Genomic DNA, 21753 nt, shown 5'->3' on the forward strand with positions numbered 1-21753 from the left:
TACAATGTTATTGGAAGTGCATCTGTAATATACACGCCTGAAAAATACATTGAACCTGGAAGATACTTAATTGTTAAGCAGTTTGGGCTTCACCAAGGCCATGGCTCCAAAATTCCTTATGGCTTTGGTCCAAATGCAGACCAAAGAGTTGAATTCCAAAGATAAAGTGGAAGTAACTGCTCTTGTTTGCCATGACAGCATTTGATCAAACATGTTATCAACAAGAAGTAATAAAACTGTAGTCAATGGGCAACAGAGAAAAAACAGATATATGGTTGGTTGTACCTTCGAAAAAGAAAGATGCTTACGGTTCTTGGAGATCATTTTTCCTATCCCAACATCACCACAGGGGCAAACCCTAGATTCAACCATCTCCGGCTGCTTCCTCAATGATTTTTCTTCCATCGTAAGGACAGAAGTGGGGATGTTTGCTCAGTGTTCAATTCCATTCAGTACAACTCAGCAAATAGACTCCACATCTGCACGCTTAGAAACCAAAGTAACATTCTGACATTTGTGTCATAAAAGTAGCAGGTAGTGACCAGCTCCAACAAGCGAGAATCTAACCATCAACCCTCGATATTTAATAGAATTACCCTTGTTTCCTCCATCATTCCAGAATTCCTCCATCAACATCCTGTGGAGCACTGCTGTTAGAAACATTACTGGACCAGTACTGTCAACAAGAGCTGGGTATCTTGCAAGGAATTACTCACCTTCTGACTCCCCAAGGCCTTTCCATCATCTTCAAAGCAGGTCAGGAACAAAATGGAACACTCCCCACTTGACTGGATGTGTACATTACCAACAACTTTCAGAGCTCGATATAATCCAGGAAAAAGCCAGCACCCCATCTACCACCTTGACGTTTGAACGTTCATTCTCTCCAACTCCTGTGCACAGTGGCTGCAGTGTACAGTACCTCACGTTGAATTCATTGCCTTGTGAACAAGAATGGTGAGGTACAAGTGCATTGAAAAATCATGCGTGCAGCAGCTTCACGGCCATATAGACGCAAGCAAACACAGTAAAACAAATTACACATAAATTACACAACATTTCCAAACGAAAGAAGACTGCAAAAAAACAAGACATCAGTGCAAAAAAATATAATTAGAAAGGAAAAAAAGTCCATGGTAGTGCAAAAGTAGTATTCTGGTGTGAAGGTAGCCATTACAATATATACTGCAGCTACTCACATGAGCTACTTCAACAGCACCTCCTAACAGCGTGCTAAAGAAAGCATATGGTATGCTTGCTTTCATAGGTCGGGGCATTGAGTATCACGAGTATACAATGTATATACGCTTGAATATAGAGTATCATGAATATACGCTTGTTGGAGCATCATTGAACAAGAATCATGAGTATACAGTCAAGTCCCAGCTTTATAGGACTTTGCAGGCTGCATTTGGAGTATTGTGTGCAGTTCTGGTTCCCCCATTACAGAAAGGATGTGGAGGCTTTGCAAAGGATGCAGGAGGTTTGCAGAATGATGCCTGGATTAGGGGATATAAACTACGGGGAATGGTTGAACAGACTTGGATTGTTTTTTCTGGAATGCCCGAGTTTGCCTGAGACAGACCTGATAGAAGTACCTGTATATAAAATTATCAGAGGCATATATAGGATAGACAGTCAGAACATTTTTCCCAGGATTGAAAAATCAAACACCAGAGGGTATAGCTCTAATGTGAGAAGGGCAAAGTTTAAAGGATATGTGCGGGTCAAGATTTTTACACAATGGGTGGCGAGTACCTGGAACACAGTGCCAGGGGTGGTGGTTGAAGTAGATATACAAGTGGCATTTAAGAGACTTTGGATAGGTGTATGGATAGGCATGGAATGGTGTTTTGTGGATCATGTATACGCAGCTAAGAATTGGTCTTGGCCTCATGTTCAGCAAAGACATTGTGGACCTAAGGGCCTGTTCTTGTGCTCTACTAATCTATGTTCCAATCTTGCAAATGTTTTAAGTGTCATTCCTAACTCACTGTATGTCTTGTTGTCACTTGCGGGCGGAAGACCAAGGCAAATTCCTTGTATGTGAATACTTGGCCATAAACTTATTCATCCATTCATCTGCACACTAGAGAAAATTTACATTGACCATTTAACCTACCAACCTACACTTGTTTGAGATGTGAGAACAAACTGATCAACTAGAGAAAAACAAAACACTTCCATGGTGAGAATCTGCGACTCCCCACAGACAATGCCGTAGATCAGGATATAACGCAGATCATTGGAATAACTAAATAGGAGCAACTATACCATTAGTAGAAATGAGAAATATATGCTGACCTTGCCAGGAGCACCTAGATATTGAAAATTATTTTTTTTTTAAACGACTTTAAAATCAGCTCAACTTTATTATAATAAGCTAGTTCGACATTCCGACTGGGCATGCCCAGGTCATAGGTCACTCGAGAAAAACATTCTCGGCAGCTGAGCTGCTGTGTGTATACAGACCTGCGTTTCATCAGTAGTCAGGATCGAACCAGGTCTACAGCACTACAAGCGCTGTTGAATTGCTACTGGAGTTAGCGACACTATTTCTCCCTTCACCACTGGTCCAAGCAGAAATCTCAGCAGTGACAATCTAATGAATCACAGTCCGGTCCCCCTCAGCCTGGGTGTATGGCTTCCATTCTCACTCGGGCTGCCCTCCCGGGTTATACAGGGTTATTATACAGGGGCGAACTACGCACCCCTCTCCTGCATAACCCCTGGAGACAGATTTGTGAGCGGAGTCTCAAGGGCCTGTCCCACTTGGCTGTCATTTGCACCTCATTTACGCATCATATGTAAAATAGGTCGATGCGCGACGTCATCACGCGTCAGCACAGCCGTCTGGTGCACGTGACGTCATTAGAATACCCTGCGGCGCGTGGCAGGACGTTGATGCAAGGACTTAAGGATGTTGATGCACGGTGACGTAACCATGTGTCACCACACGATACACGAGATGTCGGGACGCCTGCGTGCGTACCCAATGCGTCAGCATGCGTACACGATACGTCACGCAGGTGGCGCGCGAGGATTTAATTCCTGTACTAAATCCTGGAGCGCCGCGCGATACCACGGCCACCGCATACGATTCCACGCCTCACCATGCGCAACGCACGAGCACCCCACGCGTCACGACGCGTCGACCTAATTTACATATAACACGTAAATGAGGCACAAATGACGGCCAAGTGAGACAGGCCCTTCACTACCGTCCCCGTCCCCTCCCGAGTGTGCTAGAGTGAAAAGCCTAATCTTGGGAGCAGATGCGGTGGAAACAGTGAAAGTGAGAGTTGGGGATGGTGTTCTTGCAAGAGGCAGGACAAAGTATTTTATAAGTTCATTCGAATGCAGGTGGCTGGATTGAGATGGTGTGGTGTGATTCAACAATTAAAAATTAATAGAAGGTATTGGCTTCGGCACAGCACGAATCACTGCACGAACTGGGAAGAAAATAAATGTTACCTTCTTTAATAATTGAACATCTGAAATCCAGCCTGGTTAGTTAGTGAACTGAAATAGTAAGGGATGGTTTGCCAGTATGCCTATTTTTCCATTACAAGCTGAATCCTTTCATGCATCTTGTGATACGTTTAATTGCTCAAAAAAGTACCTGAATTTCATTCAAATATTAACAAGCCACACAATATAAATGTACCCATAGGTATCAAAATCCTGTTGAAACTGTGAGGATTGCTAAATCCTGTGGATTGTTTAACATATCCAGTTTAGTTCCAGTTATAATGTGACTGTTGGAGTAAAAGGTGCTGCTTGATTAAATTGTGGTTTAATAGACTGATGGCATTGTGGTTTGCTGCAGTCTCTTCTTGATTTGCAACTATTTGCAAAGTGCAGCATTGACTACACCTCGCTGCCTACATCATGAGTCGTCAATGTCCCTCGGTTCATTAAATATTCAGCATGCCATGCAATTTTCATCCGCTAAATATATGTACACACACATTGTGATGAATTGTTCTTTTTTAAAAACGATAAACTATGGTATCATTTTGAAAGAGTCGTTCGAAAAATAATTCAAGAACGGATTTATCTAATGCATCATTGCAAGAGCTTCAAGAACTGAGAAGGGTTTTTTTTGGTGAAGAACAGTAGTAAATGGTGACACAGAAGCAGGCCTCAATGATGTGTTCTTTAAGGGAATTACCCCACACTGTGCATCCATTGCAGGCATTGGGAATGACTTGTTTAGATTCCCCTCTTCCCAACTTCCCAACTTCCCCTCTACCACTCACTACAAACAATTATGCCACTGTTTTGGCCGCATGGTGGCGCAGCGGTAAAGTGCCAGAGACCCAGGTTCGATCCTGACGATGGGTGCTGTCTGTTCAGAGTTTGTACCTCCTTCCTGTGACCTGCGTAGGTTTTCTCCAAGAACTTCGGTTTCTTCACACACTCCAAAGACATACAGGTTTGTAGGTTAATTGGCTTGGTATAAATGTAAATTGTCCCTAGTGTGTGTGGGATAATGTTAATGTGCGACGATCGCTGGTCGGCGCGGACTCGGTAGGTCGAAGAGCCTGTTTCCGTGCTGGATCTCAAAACTAAATTAAACTAAACACTGGCCAGGCATAATTTGGTTATGAACACAAAAGAAAGATGTAAATAAATATTAATTTCCAAAGTAAACACAGAAAATGCTGGAAATACTCAGAAAGGATCTTCAGCCTGAAAGTTGACTCCTTTTCTCTTCCCACTGATACAGGCTGACCTGCTGAGTTTATCCAGCATTTTCTGTTTCTATTTTCAATTTCCAGCAGCTGCGGTTCCCTTGGAATTTGACAGTTTCTGATTGGCCATCTTAATGGCACAAACAATAAAACAATCGGCACACAGCAGAAATCTAGTGCTGCTTCGTCCTGGAGAAGATTTTACTCCTCCACACTCACCTGTAAAAGCACATTTAACTGACCACTTCTTGTTTCAGATAAAAATATATCAGCACAATATAAGGTGAAAGAGTGTCGTTGTCAGGTGAACCCATGAACCGTGAACCAGTGAACCCTTGTCAGCTTATCTCAGGAACGAAAGCTGTTCATAATGTAAAAACAGAAAATACTGGACATATTCAGAAGATTGTTTGATTTGATTTTAAATTTCCAGCATGTGTAATTTTTCTTTTGATGTTCATTAACGAGCAAATCATATTGGCAATAGTCAGCATACGAAATCAGTAAGGATAGAAATGAAGACTGCAAGATGAGAGAAAGACTCAGTTTTGCCAGCTATGTCATTGAGTTCTCTCTGTAGTTCAAGTTATTAACTTGCTTTTATGCATTCAGCATACACCAAAGCACTGAAGCAATACCATCAATTAACTGCTTATCAAAAAGCACCCCAAAATGGTTTCACTACTGTATCAGTCACTTTGCAGCTCTGGTATTCAGCCAGATCGCTCTCAGAAATAGTCCTGACATTTGCAACTGGAGGTTTATTGCAGTTGCTGTAGCTGTTCAGTGATGATTTCAAAACACATCACTTATACAGATTATACGCAGCACTAACAGCAGCACTGATCATGAATGTTTTTCAATTTCCAACAGTTAATTTCATAATATTTTACTCTGCTGCGATGTGATTGCCAGAACCAAATTACTTTGCACTACATTTTCCCTTGGTGAAACATTTTTCTAAGCAGTGGCTGAAGGTAAGTGAGTCCGTCACCCTCAGCTACATGCCTCAACTTAGTCAAGAGATTTGATCCCATTTGTCCGCTAGATTTACCGAGTATTCGATTTACCATATGGAGTGCTGACGGAGAAATAAAATGAAACAAAATCAATGGTTTAAAATACCAATAGGATATTTATTGCTGGGGATAGTGCCAGGGCTCAGGGAGGTGGAGGGTTGGGGAGGGACGGATGAGCGGACCAGGGAGTCACAAAGGAAGTGGTCCCTGCGGGAGGTGGAAGGGTGGGAAGGGCAGAATGTGGTAGGGTTTTGCTATAACTGGGGGAAATAGAGATATAGTTGATGGAGCTCATCAGAGATAGAGTTCTGCTAGACATCACCTTTCACCTCACTTGCTTTCACATCCAGTATATCATCTTTATCACTTCCACCAGCTGCAATGCCCGTCACCTTTCACTCCTCCCTGATCCTCTAATCAACCCTCTCCTCCATCTCACCTTTCCCCCGTATCCTCTGCATATTGGCTGTTTTCCTTCTCTACTCTCAGTCCTGATGCAGGGTTTCTATCCGAAACAGCAACCATTTCCTTCCATCCATATCTCAATCTGCTGGGTTCCTCCAGCAGATTTGTGTTGGACATCACTTTAACTGCTTATGACCTTATCTACGTAACAATTAGAATAAGTAAAATATGTGGACTAATGCAAAACATTTATATAAATAGTTGATTTAAACCAGGATAATCACAAAGGAGGGTAAGAGATGGCTAAATACACCATGGAACATAGAAACGGCATGTGTGGAGAGCAGATGAACATTAGGTCAAGCACAGCTATTCTAAAGGGGGGGAAGGATATTGTGATGTTTAAAATCTCCAAAGGGATGAGAAAATGCTATTAATACACAGCAAGTCAGACAGTAAACTGCAGTGAGAATAGATGGATGTTCTTTTGAGATTTCACAGGAAGCTGAGGTACAGAACATTGTTTTGAAAGGATAAATAGGAGGCAATTATTCATGGAAATTATTTGCATAAAAAAAGGAGGAAGGCTGAGGCTGCACTTTGAATTTTTGTTCAATATTATACTTTTAAAGAACATATGGTCATTCTTGGAGAGATTCTCAGAATGTTGTAACCAGTTTAGAAAGCTTTATTTTCTCAGTCACTATGATGACTGCTACAAGGGCGAGTGATGCAGCGCACATAGATTCCACTGATGGGGAGCTATTTCTGGCGCAATTTAATTTAGGAGCTTTTAAATTTTTAAGAGGATTTTAAATTTTGTGCCGATTTTGCAGAATGATTGAGGCAGAAATTATTAAGTATTTCAAAGAATGAATTTGATGAATATTTGAAGCAGAGGAGGATGATTGTATAGGATGAGTGTAGGACTTGACACATTCTATAGGGTGAATGTAGGATTGATATGCCTTTTGTGCCCTGGCCCCGTTCCCTTGTTCTTAAAGATAGGATACAGGGAAGCTATATCTTGTGGACCATGTTTTAATTTCAATATTGCTCCAAAATCCTTTGCAAATGAATCACTGCCACTTAATTGCACCGATTCCCAGTGGTGTGATGAGCAAGCATGTTGACGAGCTGAACCATTTACATGGATCAATGGTGGATTGGTGGCTTGGAGAGCATGAAGGGTAACGAACAACAGTTGAGGGTGGGGGGGTGGGGGGGGGGGGGGGGGTAGAGAACGCAGCAGGTCAGGAATCTTTGAGCATGTAATTGTCGCAAAAAGGATGGTGGTTTGAAGGAAGTATTTTTCTTTCTTCTACGAGAGTAGTTTCCCTAAGTGTAGGCAACAATGGTGTGGCTGCTTCAGTGCAGCCACGGAGCCAGTGGGAACCTTTACCAAGCTTTACATTCCTTATTAGCACATCCAAAACGTCCAGTACCTGCATCAGACATGTGAAAAAGATGTATTTTGTTTGTCCTTAACCATGATGCCACACTTCTGACTGGAGATGTGTTCACACTTCCTGTTTGTCACCGCAGAGACTTCAGTAGCACATAACACTGGAAAAATAATGACCTAATTCCTCGGCCAATGCATCGTGGTGCTGTGTTCAGTCCAGTCAGGTTTATTCTCTGTCATCAACCCTGTGTAGAAACTGTCATCAACCCTGTGCAGATAATGGTTGTACTTCCGTTTCCAACGTGAGGCCCTGGGGTCAGCAGTTTTTCACTTTGTAACTTTGGTGCAAGCTGAAATACTCCTTGTGGGGTTATTTGTAATTATTTTGATGAACACTCCATGGAAAACTGTTTTCACTCTTTCCACTGCATCATGAAGATTCTTTTGGGGGTTGTAGTTATTGGTGTCAAAATATATTATTAGTTAGATTGAAGATGCCTTCGGTTCCAGATCCTTTCTGGATTTTACTGGACCACCAGAGATTACGTGATAATGAAACGACAATACATCCCTGGCCCACTAATGACCCCCCTCCCGTGTGTCTAAAGCACCATGGTGTGCCAGAACCTTAAATAAAACAAATATAAAATGTAAACTGAAGGTGAATGGAATGACCTGCTGACCCATCCCCGACTCCCCTCATCCACACGGCAGTACAGAGCCCCGGCTCCAGACCCGACTACCGACTCGCATGTTGCACCAGTGAACCCTTCTTCACCCACCGCATTTTCCAGTGACACGGCTGTGGTTACGACTCACGTTGTAGCCCCTGGGGCCAACGCTTTCTTTGGGTTTCCTTACATCTTTTCAGCAGAGTTACAGTTCTTCAGCTGAAAGATTTTAACTTGTGTCTAAAATGTTTATGTAAAATGCATTTCCTAATCGAGTCACATTAATTCAGAAACTAACGTTTAAAAAATATTTCGCGTGACAGACATAACGGGAGGAAAATTAAAGTGGTGATGAGTTTGGAAAAGGAAAAAGCCTATTTTGTTTTCTTTCTAGAGGAGGAAAAGGTTAAGTTCAAGTTCACATTTATTGCCTCATGCACTAATTAAGGTACAGTGGAATTTGATTTACTATGCAGCCATACAAACAAAAGAGCACAATACACAATAGAATTTAACATGAACATCCACCACAGTGGAATCAACATTCTTCACTGTGGTGGAAGGCAATAACTTTGTCAGTCCTCCTCCTTTGTTCATCCGTGGTCGGGGCCATGAACCCTCCGCAGTTGCTGCTACGGAAGGCCCGATATACAGGCCCTCTCGTCGAGATGCTCACAACTCCGACGTTGGGACGGATGGACACTCTGCGGCTTGGAGGTCCCGAATCGGCCACTTCCTACTGGAAAGCACGGCCTCGGGATGTTATAGGCCGCAGGCCGGCGGTCGGAGCTCTTCTCCAGCAATCCCCGGTGAAAGATCCCAGACGACACGATGGAAAGTCTACGCTGCGCCCGCTGCTGAAGCTCTGGACCCGTCTCCGGTAGAGGCTTGACCAATCCAAGCTGTTAGGCCGCGAAGGAGGGAGAAAAGTCGCATTCCACCAAGGTAAGTGACTAAAAAACAGTTTCCCCCTATTCCCGCCCCCACCCCCACACTAAAACACACTTAAACACACTTTTAGACAAACTAAAAACAAAAAAAAAGTGGAAAGGCCGAACAGCTGCTGGCGAGGCTGCCGGCTCGCAGCGCCACCCGTCAAAAATACTAGAGACGAGTCTTACTTAATCAAGTTTGAGAATATATTGGGAAATTTTTGCCTTTAAAGATTAATTGGATTGCATAGAGATAATGACAATGTCTATATGGACAAAATAATCTTTTCTTGTTGGACCCAAATAGTCCCTTCTGATTTTGTACTTCAGTATTTGCTTAACTATTGAGCAGACTTGATGATTTACTGGATTGTAGTTTATCAGAGAATATTTGATGATGTAGGAGCTTAATATGTATTCATTATTGAAAATTGAAACATTATAAACCGTTCTGAAACAAACTTTTCTCTGGCCCCTTGATCAGGCAGAGCCCTGATATTCTCCTAGTCTGCAAGAGAGAGACTTTAATGAGACACCTGCCCACCCCATGGAATTTCAGGGCGAGAGTGTATTGAAAATTGTGCGTAGGATGGAAGGCACTGACAAATTACATTTCCCAGAGACTCTTGTTAAGGTCACTGATCCCAAGGGTGCTTTCAAAAAAGATCACTTATGAATGATGGAGTCATCTCATTGCTTGACAGCACAGAAGTGTGTTATTTCATATGATTTGAGCAGATATCCATAGGTGGTGATATGACACCATTCCCATTATATTTATAATGGTAAAATATAATTGCACAGAATATGATTAATGGCTTGAATCTGTAGCTTTGATGCAAACAATTAGTGAGCTATTCTAACTGTGATTCTCCTGTTCACTCAGAATCAGAGCCGGCCTGGTGTTCACCCTATGCGTTTATCCAATCCCTTTTAAACATATGGATCATAAAACATTGTAGCACAGTAACAGACCCTTTAGCCCAAGCATGATGACAAATTAAACTAATCCCTTCTGCCCACACATGATCCACATTCCTCCATCCTTGCATATTCATGCGTCTATCCAAAAATGCCAATATTATATATACTTCCAGCATGACCCATGGCAGCATGATCCAAGCATCTATCACTCTATCTATCTATCTATCTATCTATCTATCTATCTATCTATCTATCTATCTATCTATCTATCTATCTATCTATCTATCTATCTATCCATAACTAAAACTCCAATCTTGTGCTCTTCCTGTTTGCGGGGTTTTTCTATTTGCGCAAAGACGGTACGCGATAGCACTACGATTTTTTGCCAGGTTACTCACCGTTCTCCTGTGCTACGAGTGCAACAAGTTTCATTCCAATTGGTGGTATATTGTAAAAGTTATCGAGCTTTAAAAACATTCAAAAACCGTGCGTGCGCTGATTCCTTCAGTGAGCACCATGTTGATTGGTCTCTTCTGTCAATCAATGCCATGGCCGGGATGGCAACACCCTTTCCTGCCCCACCGGTCCCGCCTCACTCACAAACTCCTCTCTCCCCTCCTCACAGTAATTTGTCTATCATCTCCCCCACTGCCGGCGGCGGGGTGGGGGTTTAGTGGAGGCCCTGGTCTTGTCTCTCTCTCCCTCATCACTCACCCCTCTCCCCCAGCCGCCCTCTGCGGCAATAACGATCCCGTCTACCCATCCCCCTGGGTCCGTCTCCTCCGCCGCCGCCGTTGTGGTAACTCATCCTCACGGCCTTCTCGGAGGAGATCTTCTCCACCAGCTCATCGAAACTGATGCTGCCCACCGTGATGAACACCGACTCCATCTCCCCCCGCGGCCCGGCCCAGAGCCGACAGCAAGCAGTCAGGCAGGTAGGCGGGCGGGCAGGGCGGGGACGGGCTGAGCGGCGGCTGAGCCTGAGTGGGCAGAGGGAGGGAGGGAGGGAGAGTCGGGTTGCAGGGTGGCCGAGCAGTTTGCTGCGGAGTTTGAGTAACTCACACACACATACACACACACGATGCAAACTGGTCCAATCGTAAAGTCAATTGGATCTAAACCACAGCTAACAATGAATGACCTGTGGAGGAAGGAACTGCAGATGCTACTTTGTATGGATGGAGGGAGGGAGGGAGTGACTGAGTGTAGGGGAAAGGAGAGAGATGGAGGGGTGAGGGACAGATTGGGAGAGGAGAGGAGGAGAGGGGAAAGATCCTGGGGAGGTGAGGAGGGAGAGTGGGGGGATTGAGGGAAAGGAAGGGGTAGGGAGGGAGAGGGGGAAAGTGGAGGAGGTGAGGAGTGTGGGAGGGAGAATTAGAGGCAGAGGACAGGGGGAGTGGGGGAGGTAGGGAGTGGGGAATAGAGGGATAGGAGTGCAGTGGGGGAGGTCAGGAGGGATAGTGGTGGGGAGATAGGGGGAGGTGAGGAGTGGGAGATAGAGGGATAGGAGGGGGTAGAGAGGGAAGTTATGGAGGGAGTAACTGAGGGTACGGGAAAGAAGAGGAAGGGAGAGGTGAGGGATGGATTGCGGAGGGGAAGAGGAGAGGGGATAGAAGAGGGAGGGTGAAGAGGAGGGGGAGGGAGTGCTGGGGGATGAGGGGAAATGAGCCGTGCCTGCGCAGTTGGGGGGACGGGTGAGTGGTGAAATATTGCGTTGGGGAACAGGTTGCGCTGGGGAACGGGTTGCGTTGGGGAACCAGGCCTCCCGTGTGACGAACCCAACGGGTCTCACTGAGTCTAGTCTTCTATATTACTAAAAGTCTGATCTTGACCACTTCCTGGTGTTCTGTATATTGATTTCAGAAAAAACGCCACCACTTACGGCTGTGATTTTTGGCCATCTTACTCAGAGTCCCCCTCTGCTGCGCAACACAAGAGGATTTTTCCCATAGATGAAAAATAAAAGAGTTATGTTGAGATTCTCTCTCCTGAAGGCCACGCCCCTTCCGGAGGGACTATAAAACCCGGAAGTGTTGAGTGCCTCAGTCAGTCTCTGCAAGATAGGGGAGCGAGAGGGTCACGTCTCTCAGTCTGAGCTGTGAATAACACTGAACACATGTCTACTAAACTGTGAATGGTTTTACTGACCTGTCATTGTCCTTAATGTGGTTTGAAAATATAGTTTGGAATTGCTAAAGCTGTGTTGCCTTTGGTTTGGAAATGCTAAAGCTGTGTTGCCTTTGGTTTGGAAATGCTAAACCTGTGTTGCCTTTGGTTTGGAAATGCTAAAGCTGTGTTGGCTTTTGTTTGGAAATGCTAAAGCTGTGTTGCCTAATTAAAGTTGCCTTGCCTAACTAAAGTTGCCTTGCCTAATTAAAGTTGCCTTGCCTAATTAAAGTTGCACAAAGACACGGACACGTACTGCGCCCAGAACCACGCTCCTCCCTCCCCCTCCCAGGGGCCTCCCGCGGGTCCAGACTGGAATATTGCGTTGGGGGAACGAGGCCCAACGGGTTCCACTTGGAGTAGGGAGGGGAAGGGGCTATGGGCAATATTAACAAAGACAGGACTCCCAGTCCAATGAGAGATTTGTAATGTTGTTGTAAGGTGAGGGAGGGAGTGTTGGGAGGGTACGAGGAGAGGATTGTTGTTTAATAGAGGGAAAGGAGGGGGTAAGGGAGGGAAAGGGGTTATGGAGAGAGGGAGGGATATGACTGAGGGTAGGGGAAAGGAGAGGGAGAGAGAGATGAGGGAGCAAGTGGGTGAGGATAGGAGGAGAGGGGGAAAGAAGAGGGAGGGCGAAGAGGATCACGAACGATCAAGTGGAGATTTGCATCTGTGTTAGATTGGTCAACTGCTTGATCACAGCACTCCCAGCATAATTTAGAGATGTGTAACAACAACATGATTCTGTGGTGTGTGGTAGGGTGAAAGGAAGAATAGATCTTCATGCAACTTCAAACATTTAGCATTTCTGAACTTCTCTAAAACATCATATTAATGTAGTTGTCAGCGTCTTCTCTTAAACACTGACAGCATTGAAACCAAATCACTGACTATTAATCTACATTTTTAAACTTCCAACAGTCCAATGGGCGTTTATTCCAACAAATAAGAATTTGGAATGTGCGTTATTCTTTGAGGAAAACATTTTACCTTTCTCCTTTTTAGGTGCAAATGAAATCTGCATTGACTTGAAATAGAAAACTACGAGTTGTAAGCAGTTGCATGTAATGATGACATTCTTTGGCCTTTTTTGTCTCCTGGGACTCACAGCTCTGGAGTAATGATATGAGTGTGTTGTAATCCTGGTGCAGCATTAGCAGGTTTAGTGTTATTTTGCCTCGAATTTAGAACTCCATGAGAATCCCATGTTTAATCACACAAATTCCCCCCCAAAACAACTTGTTCTTCCTGTGTGTAGTAATTACGTGAACGATCACTTTTGACACTGCAAATTGTTAGTATCTGCAGAGTCCACGTGTAAAGTAAATTATGGCTTTGTTGCTGTTGGCATAAAATTATGGCCATTTGTTTGTAACATTTGGTCAAAAACCTGTATGTCAACATTTATAGCTTTGCCCAGTAACTAGGTCGACTGCCACGACTGCTGATTCATTTAAACCTATAGAGGAGTCTCTTTGGTTCTGAGCCAAGCGGCCTGATGGTGTTTTTGTGGAAGTGATAGCCTGGGCAATAGAAAATTGATGACCTCACATTTCATTCTGTTGGCGCCTCTGTTTCCTTCTCTGAAATGTGCTCCTGTTTCCTCCCACATATCAAAGACTAGCAAATTTGTAGGCTAATTGGCCTATGTGTGTAGGGAGTGGGTGGGCAAGTGGGATAAAATAGAACAACACAACGTGCTGGAGTAACTCAGCCTGGCAGGCAATGTCTGTGGCAAACACGGATAGGCGATGGTTCAGGTTGGCCCCCTTCTTCAGATTCTGGAGAACATGGATAGGTGACGCTTCAGACTCCAGAGATTCTCCAGCAACTTGTGTCTTTTTTGGCAAACCAGCATCTGCAGTTCCATGTGTCTAACATAGAACTAGTATGAACGGGTTATCAATGGCCGGGGTGGTCTCAGTGGATCTAAGGGTTTGCTTCCAATCAATTAGAAACAGTTCCAATCAAGGGTCTGTCAATCAGTTCGAAGAATACAATGTTGTTGATTAGTCAGAGAACACCTGTTACAGCATTAACTATCAGCCGAAAGAAATACTGACAGTTTCTGCTATTCTTTGTAGCTTGTGGGCTTGGAGGAATAAAGTACCATTCATTCATTCATTATTTTTATCTCACCAAAATAATATCATTTTAAGATTGTACCCAGAGCACATCTTTAAGAGCACATCATCAACCCAACCCAATAAACACTCCACCAAATTATATCATAAAACATTTATGGAATTGAAGAGGAACTTTGAGCAATTTTGAATATTGTGAGCAATTTTGGGCACCATATTTGAGGAAGGATGTGCTGGCTCTGGAGATGGCCCAGAGGAGGTTTACAAGAATGATCCCAGGAATGAGTAGGTTAACATACGATGAGCATTCAACGCACTAGGCCTATACTCGCTGGACTTTAGAAGAATGAGGGGAGACCTCATTGAAACGTACATAATAGTGAAAGGCTTGGATAGAGTGGATGTGGATGGGCTAATTCTGCTCCTATCACAAAGTTTTATGATCATATGAAGTCATTTGTCTTCCAGTGTCCACAACCACTCTCCATCGCTTCCGCCCATCCCTCTTACCGCATTTTTCTATGTCCATGCACATTTTTCTTTGTCATACATTTATCCGATTCTCTCTTCAAAAGGAGTCTAGCTGCACCTCAGGCAGTGCACTCTAGATTCTAACCAAAAGCTCCCTAAGAAATATTTTCCTTGGGCAACTCTTAATTCTCTTCCTCCTTGTCTTACACTGGTGACATCAAGTCCTCAATCCCCCTCCATCAACTGGAGCAGCTTCCTGCTATCTGTGTCCAGATCTCTCATCATTTTATATACTTGGAACATATATTTCCCCGGACTTCTTTTTTCCAAAGAAAACAGACCCTGCCTCTGCTATCTATCCATGTCAAGTCAAGTCAAGTCACATTTATTTATATAGCACATTTAAAAAACAACTCTCATTGGCCAAAGTGCTTTACATTTGTTATAAGAATAGTATAAACAAACAAACTACATACATATATACATATAGCCCTCGCTCAGAGGACGTCAAGAAAGGCTTGGGAGTACAGATACGTTTTTAGTCTAGACTTAAAGGAGTCGATGGAGGGGGCAGTTCTGATGGGAAGAGGGATGCTGTTCCACAGTAAGAGCTGCAACCGCAAAGGCGCGGTCGCCCCTGAGGATATTCAGCAACCCCAAGTCGGCCGATCTGAGGGACCTGGAGGTGGTGTGGTGGATGAGAAGACTTTTAATGTAGGAGGGGCCAAGCCCATTGAGGGCTTTGTAGACATAGAGGAGGATCTTGAAATTTATTCGGAACCGCACAGGGAGCCAGTGGAGAGAGGCCAGGATCGGGGTGATGTGGTCCCTTTTTCGGGTGCCCGTCAGGAGTCTCGCTGCGGCGTTTTGGACCAGTTGCAGGCAGGACAGGGAAGATTGGCTGATGCCAGTGTAAAGGGAGTTGCAGTAATCTAAGCTGGAGGAGATAAATGTTTGGATGATCTTTTCGAGGTCATCAAACTGGAGGAATTGTTTTATTTTAGCTATCGTCCAAAGCTGAAAGAAGCTAGCTTTTACCACGGCATTGACTTGTTTGTCAAATTTCAGTGCTGAGTCAAATATCACGCCAAGGTTTTTGACGTGAGGTTTGAGTAGTGGGGTAATTTCCTTATCCCATGAACATCTCCTGGACTCAGAAATTGCTGCTATTTTATTTTACAGTTGTTGAGGAAAATCATGTGGATGAGAAATAAGAGAACAACAAGACGGTTTGTTGTGAGAAATGAGAATGTTTGCCTCTGATGGGATTTAAAACAAAAGGACCTGTTTAATTACAATTTAATTACAGAACATTTTGCGCTACAAATGGATGCCCAATGCAGATTAATACAGATGGATGCACAATGACCCATGTCACAAATGTAATGGGCCAAATGATTAGTAGGAGTGTCAATGATTGTGGGGAGAAAGTGGGAAAATGGGGTTTGGAGGGAGAGATAGATCAGCCACGATCGAATGGCCCGTTTCTGTTCCAATCACTTATGACCTGATGAAATGGACTGTTTCCATGTTTCCATGCCAAATGTCTGAATGTCCCTCTCCACAACAACCTGGTCCAGGTATTTAAACAAGGCCTTTGTTTGGATTGATTGAGTGACTCGTTTTGGTTTGAATTATCTTCTAATTTGGCATTTTCTTTATCTACTCCTAAGAATGTACTTTCATAAGTTTATATGTTATAGGAGCAGAATTGGGCCATTCGGCCCCTCAAATCTACTCCACCATTCAATTATGGCTAATTCCTGAGTGGGTTCCCAATTGCCCAGTGGAACCCAGCAGATGGAGAGGTGATGTTCTATCAATCTGTAAAATTGCACATGGTGGTTCAATATCATGCAACGTATATTTTTATTGTGGTTTGTTTACTTTTTGTGATAAATGTACACATTTGTGACTGCAATTCATCATTTTTATTATAGAAATTTTGCACACCTGGAATAGACCCAGTAATTTACTACTGTATTCAGTACTGATATTTTTGCTCATTGAATTCTTCCAATTCCCAAGAGAAAAGTTAATAACAGGTTTTATGAAAGGAAGATTTTATTTTTAATAAAGCAAAGCAACAGCATTTACAACATTTAAGTTGCCCATTTTACAAGCCTGCCACTATAATAATTACCCATCATAGAGCCATACAGCACAGAAACAGGCACTTCAACCCAACTAGTCCATGCCAACCAAGATGCCTTCTCTAAGCTAGCCCCACCTGCCCGCCTTTGGCCCATATCCCACAAAACCTTTCCTATCCACGTACCTGTCCAAAAATCTTTTAAACATTGTTATTGTATCTGCCTCAACTGTTTATATACTTGCAACATATCTTGGAATAATTTATAATTATGGGGATGCCTACATTTTGGGGAGGCTTAGCGAAGAGTCATGGGAAAGGGACTGTCCAAAGCTTTGGCATTTTGGTGTAAACATGATTAATGCAAGTGCTTCAAGGTATATTGTAGATACATAGTTTTGTACACCTACCCGAGTTTCAAGTTCCTGATAATGACAGGGGTGGCAAAAATCAATCATCCATTCTTTGGGAGCACAAAAAGCTTTCTTCATTTCCAAAAATTATTCATATTTCATTGTCCCTTATAATTCCAAACATACATGTAGTATTGAATCCCTCCGTTGATCTGATGTACTTTAAGTAGTTGGTTGTGATGCATATTATGTCCTGCCTCAATAAGGACTTGGATACATTATAAATCGCCTACCGCCACAACAGATGAACAGGGGATGCAAACTCGCTGGCTCACCACTCTGGCATTGTACCATTGCAACTCAGCGTTCAACACCATTATCCCCTCTAAACTTCTCTAAACTCAGGAATTAGGTCTCTGCTCGTCTTTGTGCAATTGGATCCTCGACATCCTCATCAGCAGATCTCAATCACTACCTCCTCCTCCTCATTGAGCAACAGCACCGTAGCACCTCAAGAATGTGTGCTCAGCCCCCTGTTCTACTTTCTCTATACCTCATGCTCCAGACGCAGCTCCACGCCATCTCTAAATTCACTGATACCACCGTTGTTAGATGAATAATGGGCAATGAGTCAGAGTACACGAGGGAGACAGATAATCTGATAGAATTATGCCTGACCTAAGCAAGACCAAGGAGCTGATTGTTGACTTCAAGAAGGGAAAACCAAGAATTCATAAACCTGTTTACATTGATGGAACGATGGTGGAGAGAGTCAACAGCTTCAATCTCCTAAACTGCATATCTCTGAAGATCTGTCCTGCACCCAGCACATTGGTGCAATCACAAATTAAACTCATCAATACGTCTCCTTCCTCAGAAGATTGAGGAGATTAAGTACACCAATTAATACTTTATCAAACTTCTACACGTGTGCATTAGAGAGCATACTGACTGATTGAATCACAATCTGGTTGGGTGACTCGAACATCCAGAAACGAAGGAAGCTGCAGAAAGTGGTGGTCATTGCACAGTCATCCAGGTATTGGCCACCCTATCATTGAAGAAATCTACAAGAAGCTATTGCTCAAAAAGGCAGCTAATATCATGAAAGACCCACCCACCAGGGCCACGCACTCATCTCACCATTGCCATTAGAAAGAAGGTACAGCAGCCTGAGAAGTGTGACCTCCGGGTTCAAGAACAGCTACTTCCCAGCAAACAACAAGCTCTTGAACCACACTGCTCAACCCCAACTACAACCCTACTTCAGAAACGAGCCACCATGAACTTTGTTTTGGTTACACCTTGTTCTGTGGTTTTGCGCGATTACAGTCTGGTCACCTATTATTACTCTTTATTCATTCATTGTATTATTGATTATTGTATATTTATTGTGTTACTGGGCCTATAAAGCTGCAGCAAGTAAGAATATAATTAATGTGACAATTAAATACTCTTGACTCTCATGACAAACTGGTGTTGCACCCTTATGATTTAATTTTATTGCTTTGTTCAAATGTATTTGCTCATGACGCAACAGGATGTGCAGCATCTATAAATTTTCTTTTTGTTTCTTGCAGCTTGCAATTCTCACGGAACTCTCTCGTAATCGAAGCAGTGACAAGCATGGTTTGCTCCATCCTGGTTCAATGGCAAATAGCGTATTCCAAAATGAGAACTTTCAATTGCGACTGTCACCACCTCCAGTCCCTGAAGATTAGTATTGTCGATACTGGTTGCACATTCAAAATGGACTTCTTAAAACCATTTGCATTAAAATTTAATGCTAAGGCTAAAAATATCAGCCATTCCTGCGTATCCTATCAGAACTTACATCCATAACACTGCTACTATTAATAAAGTATGTTCTCTGCTGCTGTGCTGCTTTGAGTATTTATGGAAAGACTGAAACATTACATTTTTCAACTTGATCGTGAAACAAAAATAAGCAATCTCACAGATTTCTTAACCATATCTTGTGTTAATTTTGTTTAAACCAAAATATTTGTAGTTTAAGGGCTGGGAAGATGGATTTTTTTTTTCCCCCACACAAGATGCTCATTGTTCTTTCCCTTTACTGAATACATCAGTTCATGAAAGTGCACATTTCCAGTCACAAGTTCTACAAGTCTAAACAAGTGGCAACATGTCTGAACGCAGAATATTTAATACAGGCCTTCCCCAGGAAACGAACGTGTTCTTTTTTTACATTCATTCATGAGTCGATTTTGATCATTAGTCGTAAAATATCCCAAAATTACTCTAGAGGAACAATATCTCCAGGTATTGTCATTAAAACCACATACGACAGAAAAGACAGAACTGTTACTGAACATGGAGAGGGGAAACTAGTTCATGGGATTGAATGTATGTCCATATGTCTGATTTTTTTAAATTTACTAATATTATGGAAACTTGTTCGTGGGAATGTGTGTCAATAAGTCGGGTGTTCATAACCCATGATGGACAAATTCATGTAGTTAGGATTGGAAATCCTTTCTCCACAAGAACATGATCTAAACCTGGAATGGGTACAGAATGAGAATGGATAATTAACTATTTGCAGTTTCACTCCTCACTACCTATTTAGGCTAATTGTAGAACCATTAACCAGACAGTTTAAGAATTTAACACTCAACCCTCCCTGGTCGATGTGTGCGATGGACCAGGAAAGAGTGCACAGGAGAGCTCGCCATCTCATTCTTACATTAGTAGAGAGAACTAAGCTGTTTAATAGCCACCATTTATCAATTGAGTAAATCTCAGCACAGCACAGACAAATGGACAGAAGCGCAAGACAGAGCTCCAGGATGAGCTGCAACTGAGAGCTGTAAATCAGATGCTAGTGAATCTAACTCTACACACCTCTTTTTAGATTGATCATCAAGTCCAGTAGCGCATCCATGACTTCTTGGAGGAGGGAACATTGATGTACTTTGTATCTGGTGCTCAGCTTTACACCACGTCAGGCTGAAATATAAAGAGACACAAGAGGCTGCAGATGCTCAAATCTGAAGCAAAATAGAACTGAAGGAGGGGCCCAGCAGGCAAAGGGATGGTTAACTTATCGGGTCGAGACCCTGCATCTGGACAGGTGCAGCCTAACCTCTTCCAGCAGTTTGTTTTTTGGGCTAAAATATAACTTAATCTGAAGTCATTTACTATTGAGGGAGTGCAGCGTAGGTTTACAAGGTTAATTCCCGGGATGGCAGGACAGTCATATGCTGAGAGACTGGAGCGGCTGGGCTTGTATACGCTGGAGTTTAGAAGGATGAGAGGGGATCTTATTGAAACATATAAGATTATTAAGGGTTTGGACTTGCTAGAGGCAGGAAACATGTTCCTGATGTTGGGGGTGTCCAGAACCAGGGGCCACAGTTTAAAAATAAGGGGTAAGCCATTTAGAACACTTTTCCTCACAGAGAGTTGTGAGTCTGTGGAATTCTCTGCCTCAGAGGGCGGTGTAGGCCGGTTCTCTGGATACTTACAAGAGAGAGCTAGATAGGGCTCTTAAAGATAGCAGAGTCAGGGGATATGGGGAGAAGGCAGGAACGGGGTACTGATTGTGGATGATCAGCATGATCACATTAAATGGCGGTGCTGGCCCGAAGGGCCGAATGGCTTACTCCTGCACCAATTGTCTATTGAATGGAATTGCCAATTCTATGTAAAAAGTTACATGCATTCATTACAATATCCTTTAATATTTCAGATTGTTTGTTCAAGTTTATAATATTTAATTATTCAAATCTCTTTTAATGGATTAAAATTTTAAGTATCAGGCATTTACTCTGACAATTAAAAATGTTTTAAGAGCCTTTGCACATGAAAACTGACAATGGGTGTCAGAGCATTCAGAGTGGGACTGTGTCCCAGGATATGACCCTCAACACCTGTTTGTTCCTGCAAGCTCCCTCCATCTCAAGGGACACCTCTCAGAATCAAATAGTCAGCTCATCCAGCCTTCCACATCACAAACAGTGACATGTAGGAAGGAACTGCAGATGCTGGTATAAACCGATGATAGACACAAAATGCTGGAGAAACTCAGCGGGACAGGAAGCATCTCTGGAGAGACCTTTCTACAGATCAGTCTGAAGAAGGGTCTTGATCCTTACAAAAAGTGACTATGTTCAGTGCACTTGATCTAGGAATATCAAACAGAATGATATTCACACGTCAAAGAGATACATTCAGTGTCTAATTGGTTTCAAAGGCAAGACCGCTATTCCATGCTTTGTTCATCTGAAAATAGTCTGAGGTTGATAATGACCTGCTTCCACTCTTGTTCTCTGCATTCTGAGCTGCCTAGTGTATTTATTTCAATGCACAGAGTTTTGTGTGGAAAGCAGATCAACATAGAGCCTGGATCTGTCCATGGGACTATGATGCTGTGGACATTGTGGAAATGTGGTGGTGGGAGGGACACAACTGGCAGCTCAATGCTCCAGGGTTTCGATGTTTCAGACGTGACAGAGAGGGAGGGAAAATGATGGTGGAGTTGCACTAATGATGAGGGAGACACTCAAAGCGG

The 21753-nt window shown here is 43.1% G+C and overlaps 1 protein-coding gene across 5 annotated transcripts in view; it reads left to right on the forward strand.

Moving 5' to 3' along the window:
- The window catches only part of vps8 (VPS8 subunit of CORVET complex), a 420899-nt gene extending 401802 nt beyond the window's left edge, over positions 1 to 19097 (forward strand). For all 5 annotated transcript variants that reach the window (XM_033024588.1, XM_033024585.1, XM_033024586.1 and 2 more), the window contains one exon: positions 18800 to 19097. In XM_033024588.1, the coding sequence (XP_032880479.1) occupies positions 18800 to 18940 (141 nt within the window). In that variant the 3' untranslated portion in view covers positions 18941 to 19097. The remainder of the gene's footprint in view (positions 1 to 18799) is intronic.
- Positions 19098 to 21753: the final 2656 nt, after the last annotated feature.

Source organism: Amblyraja radiata, chromosome 7 (genome assembly GCF_010909765.2).
Source record: "Amblyraja radiata isolate CabotCenter1 chromosome 7, sAmbRad1.1.pri, whole genome shotgun sequence".
NCBI lineage: Eukaryota > Metazoa > Chordata > Chondrichthyes > Rajiformes > Rajidae > Amblyraja > Amblyraja radiata.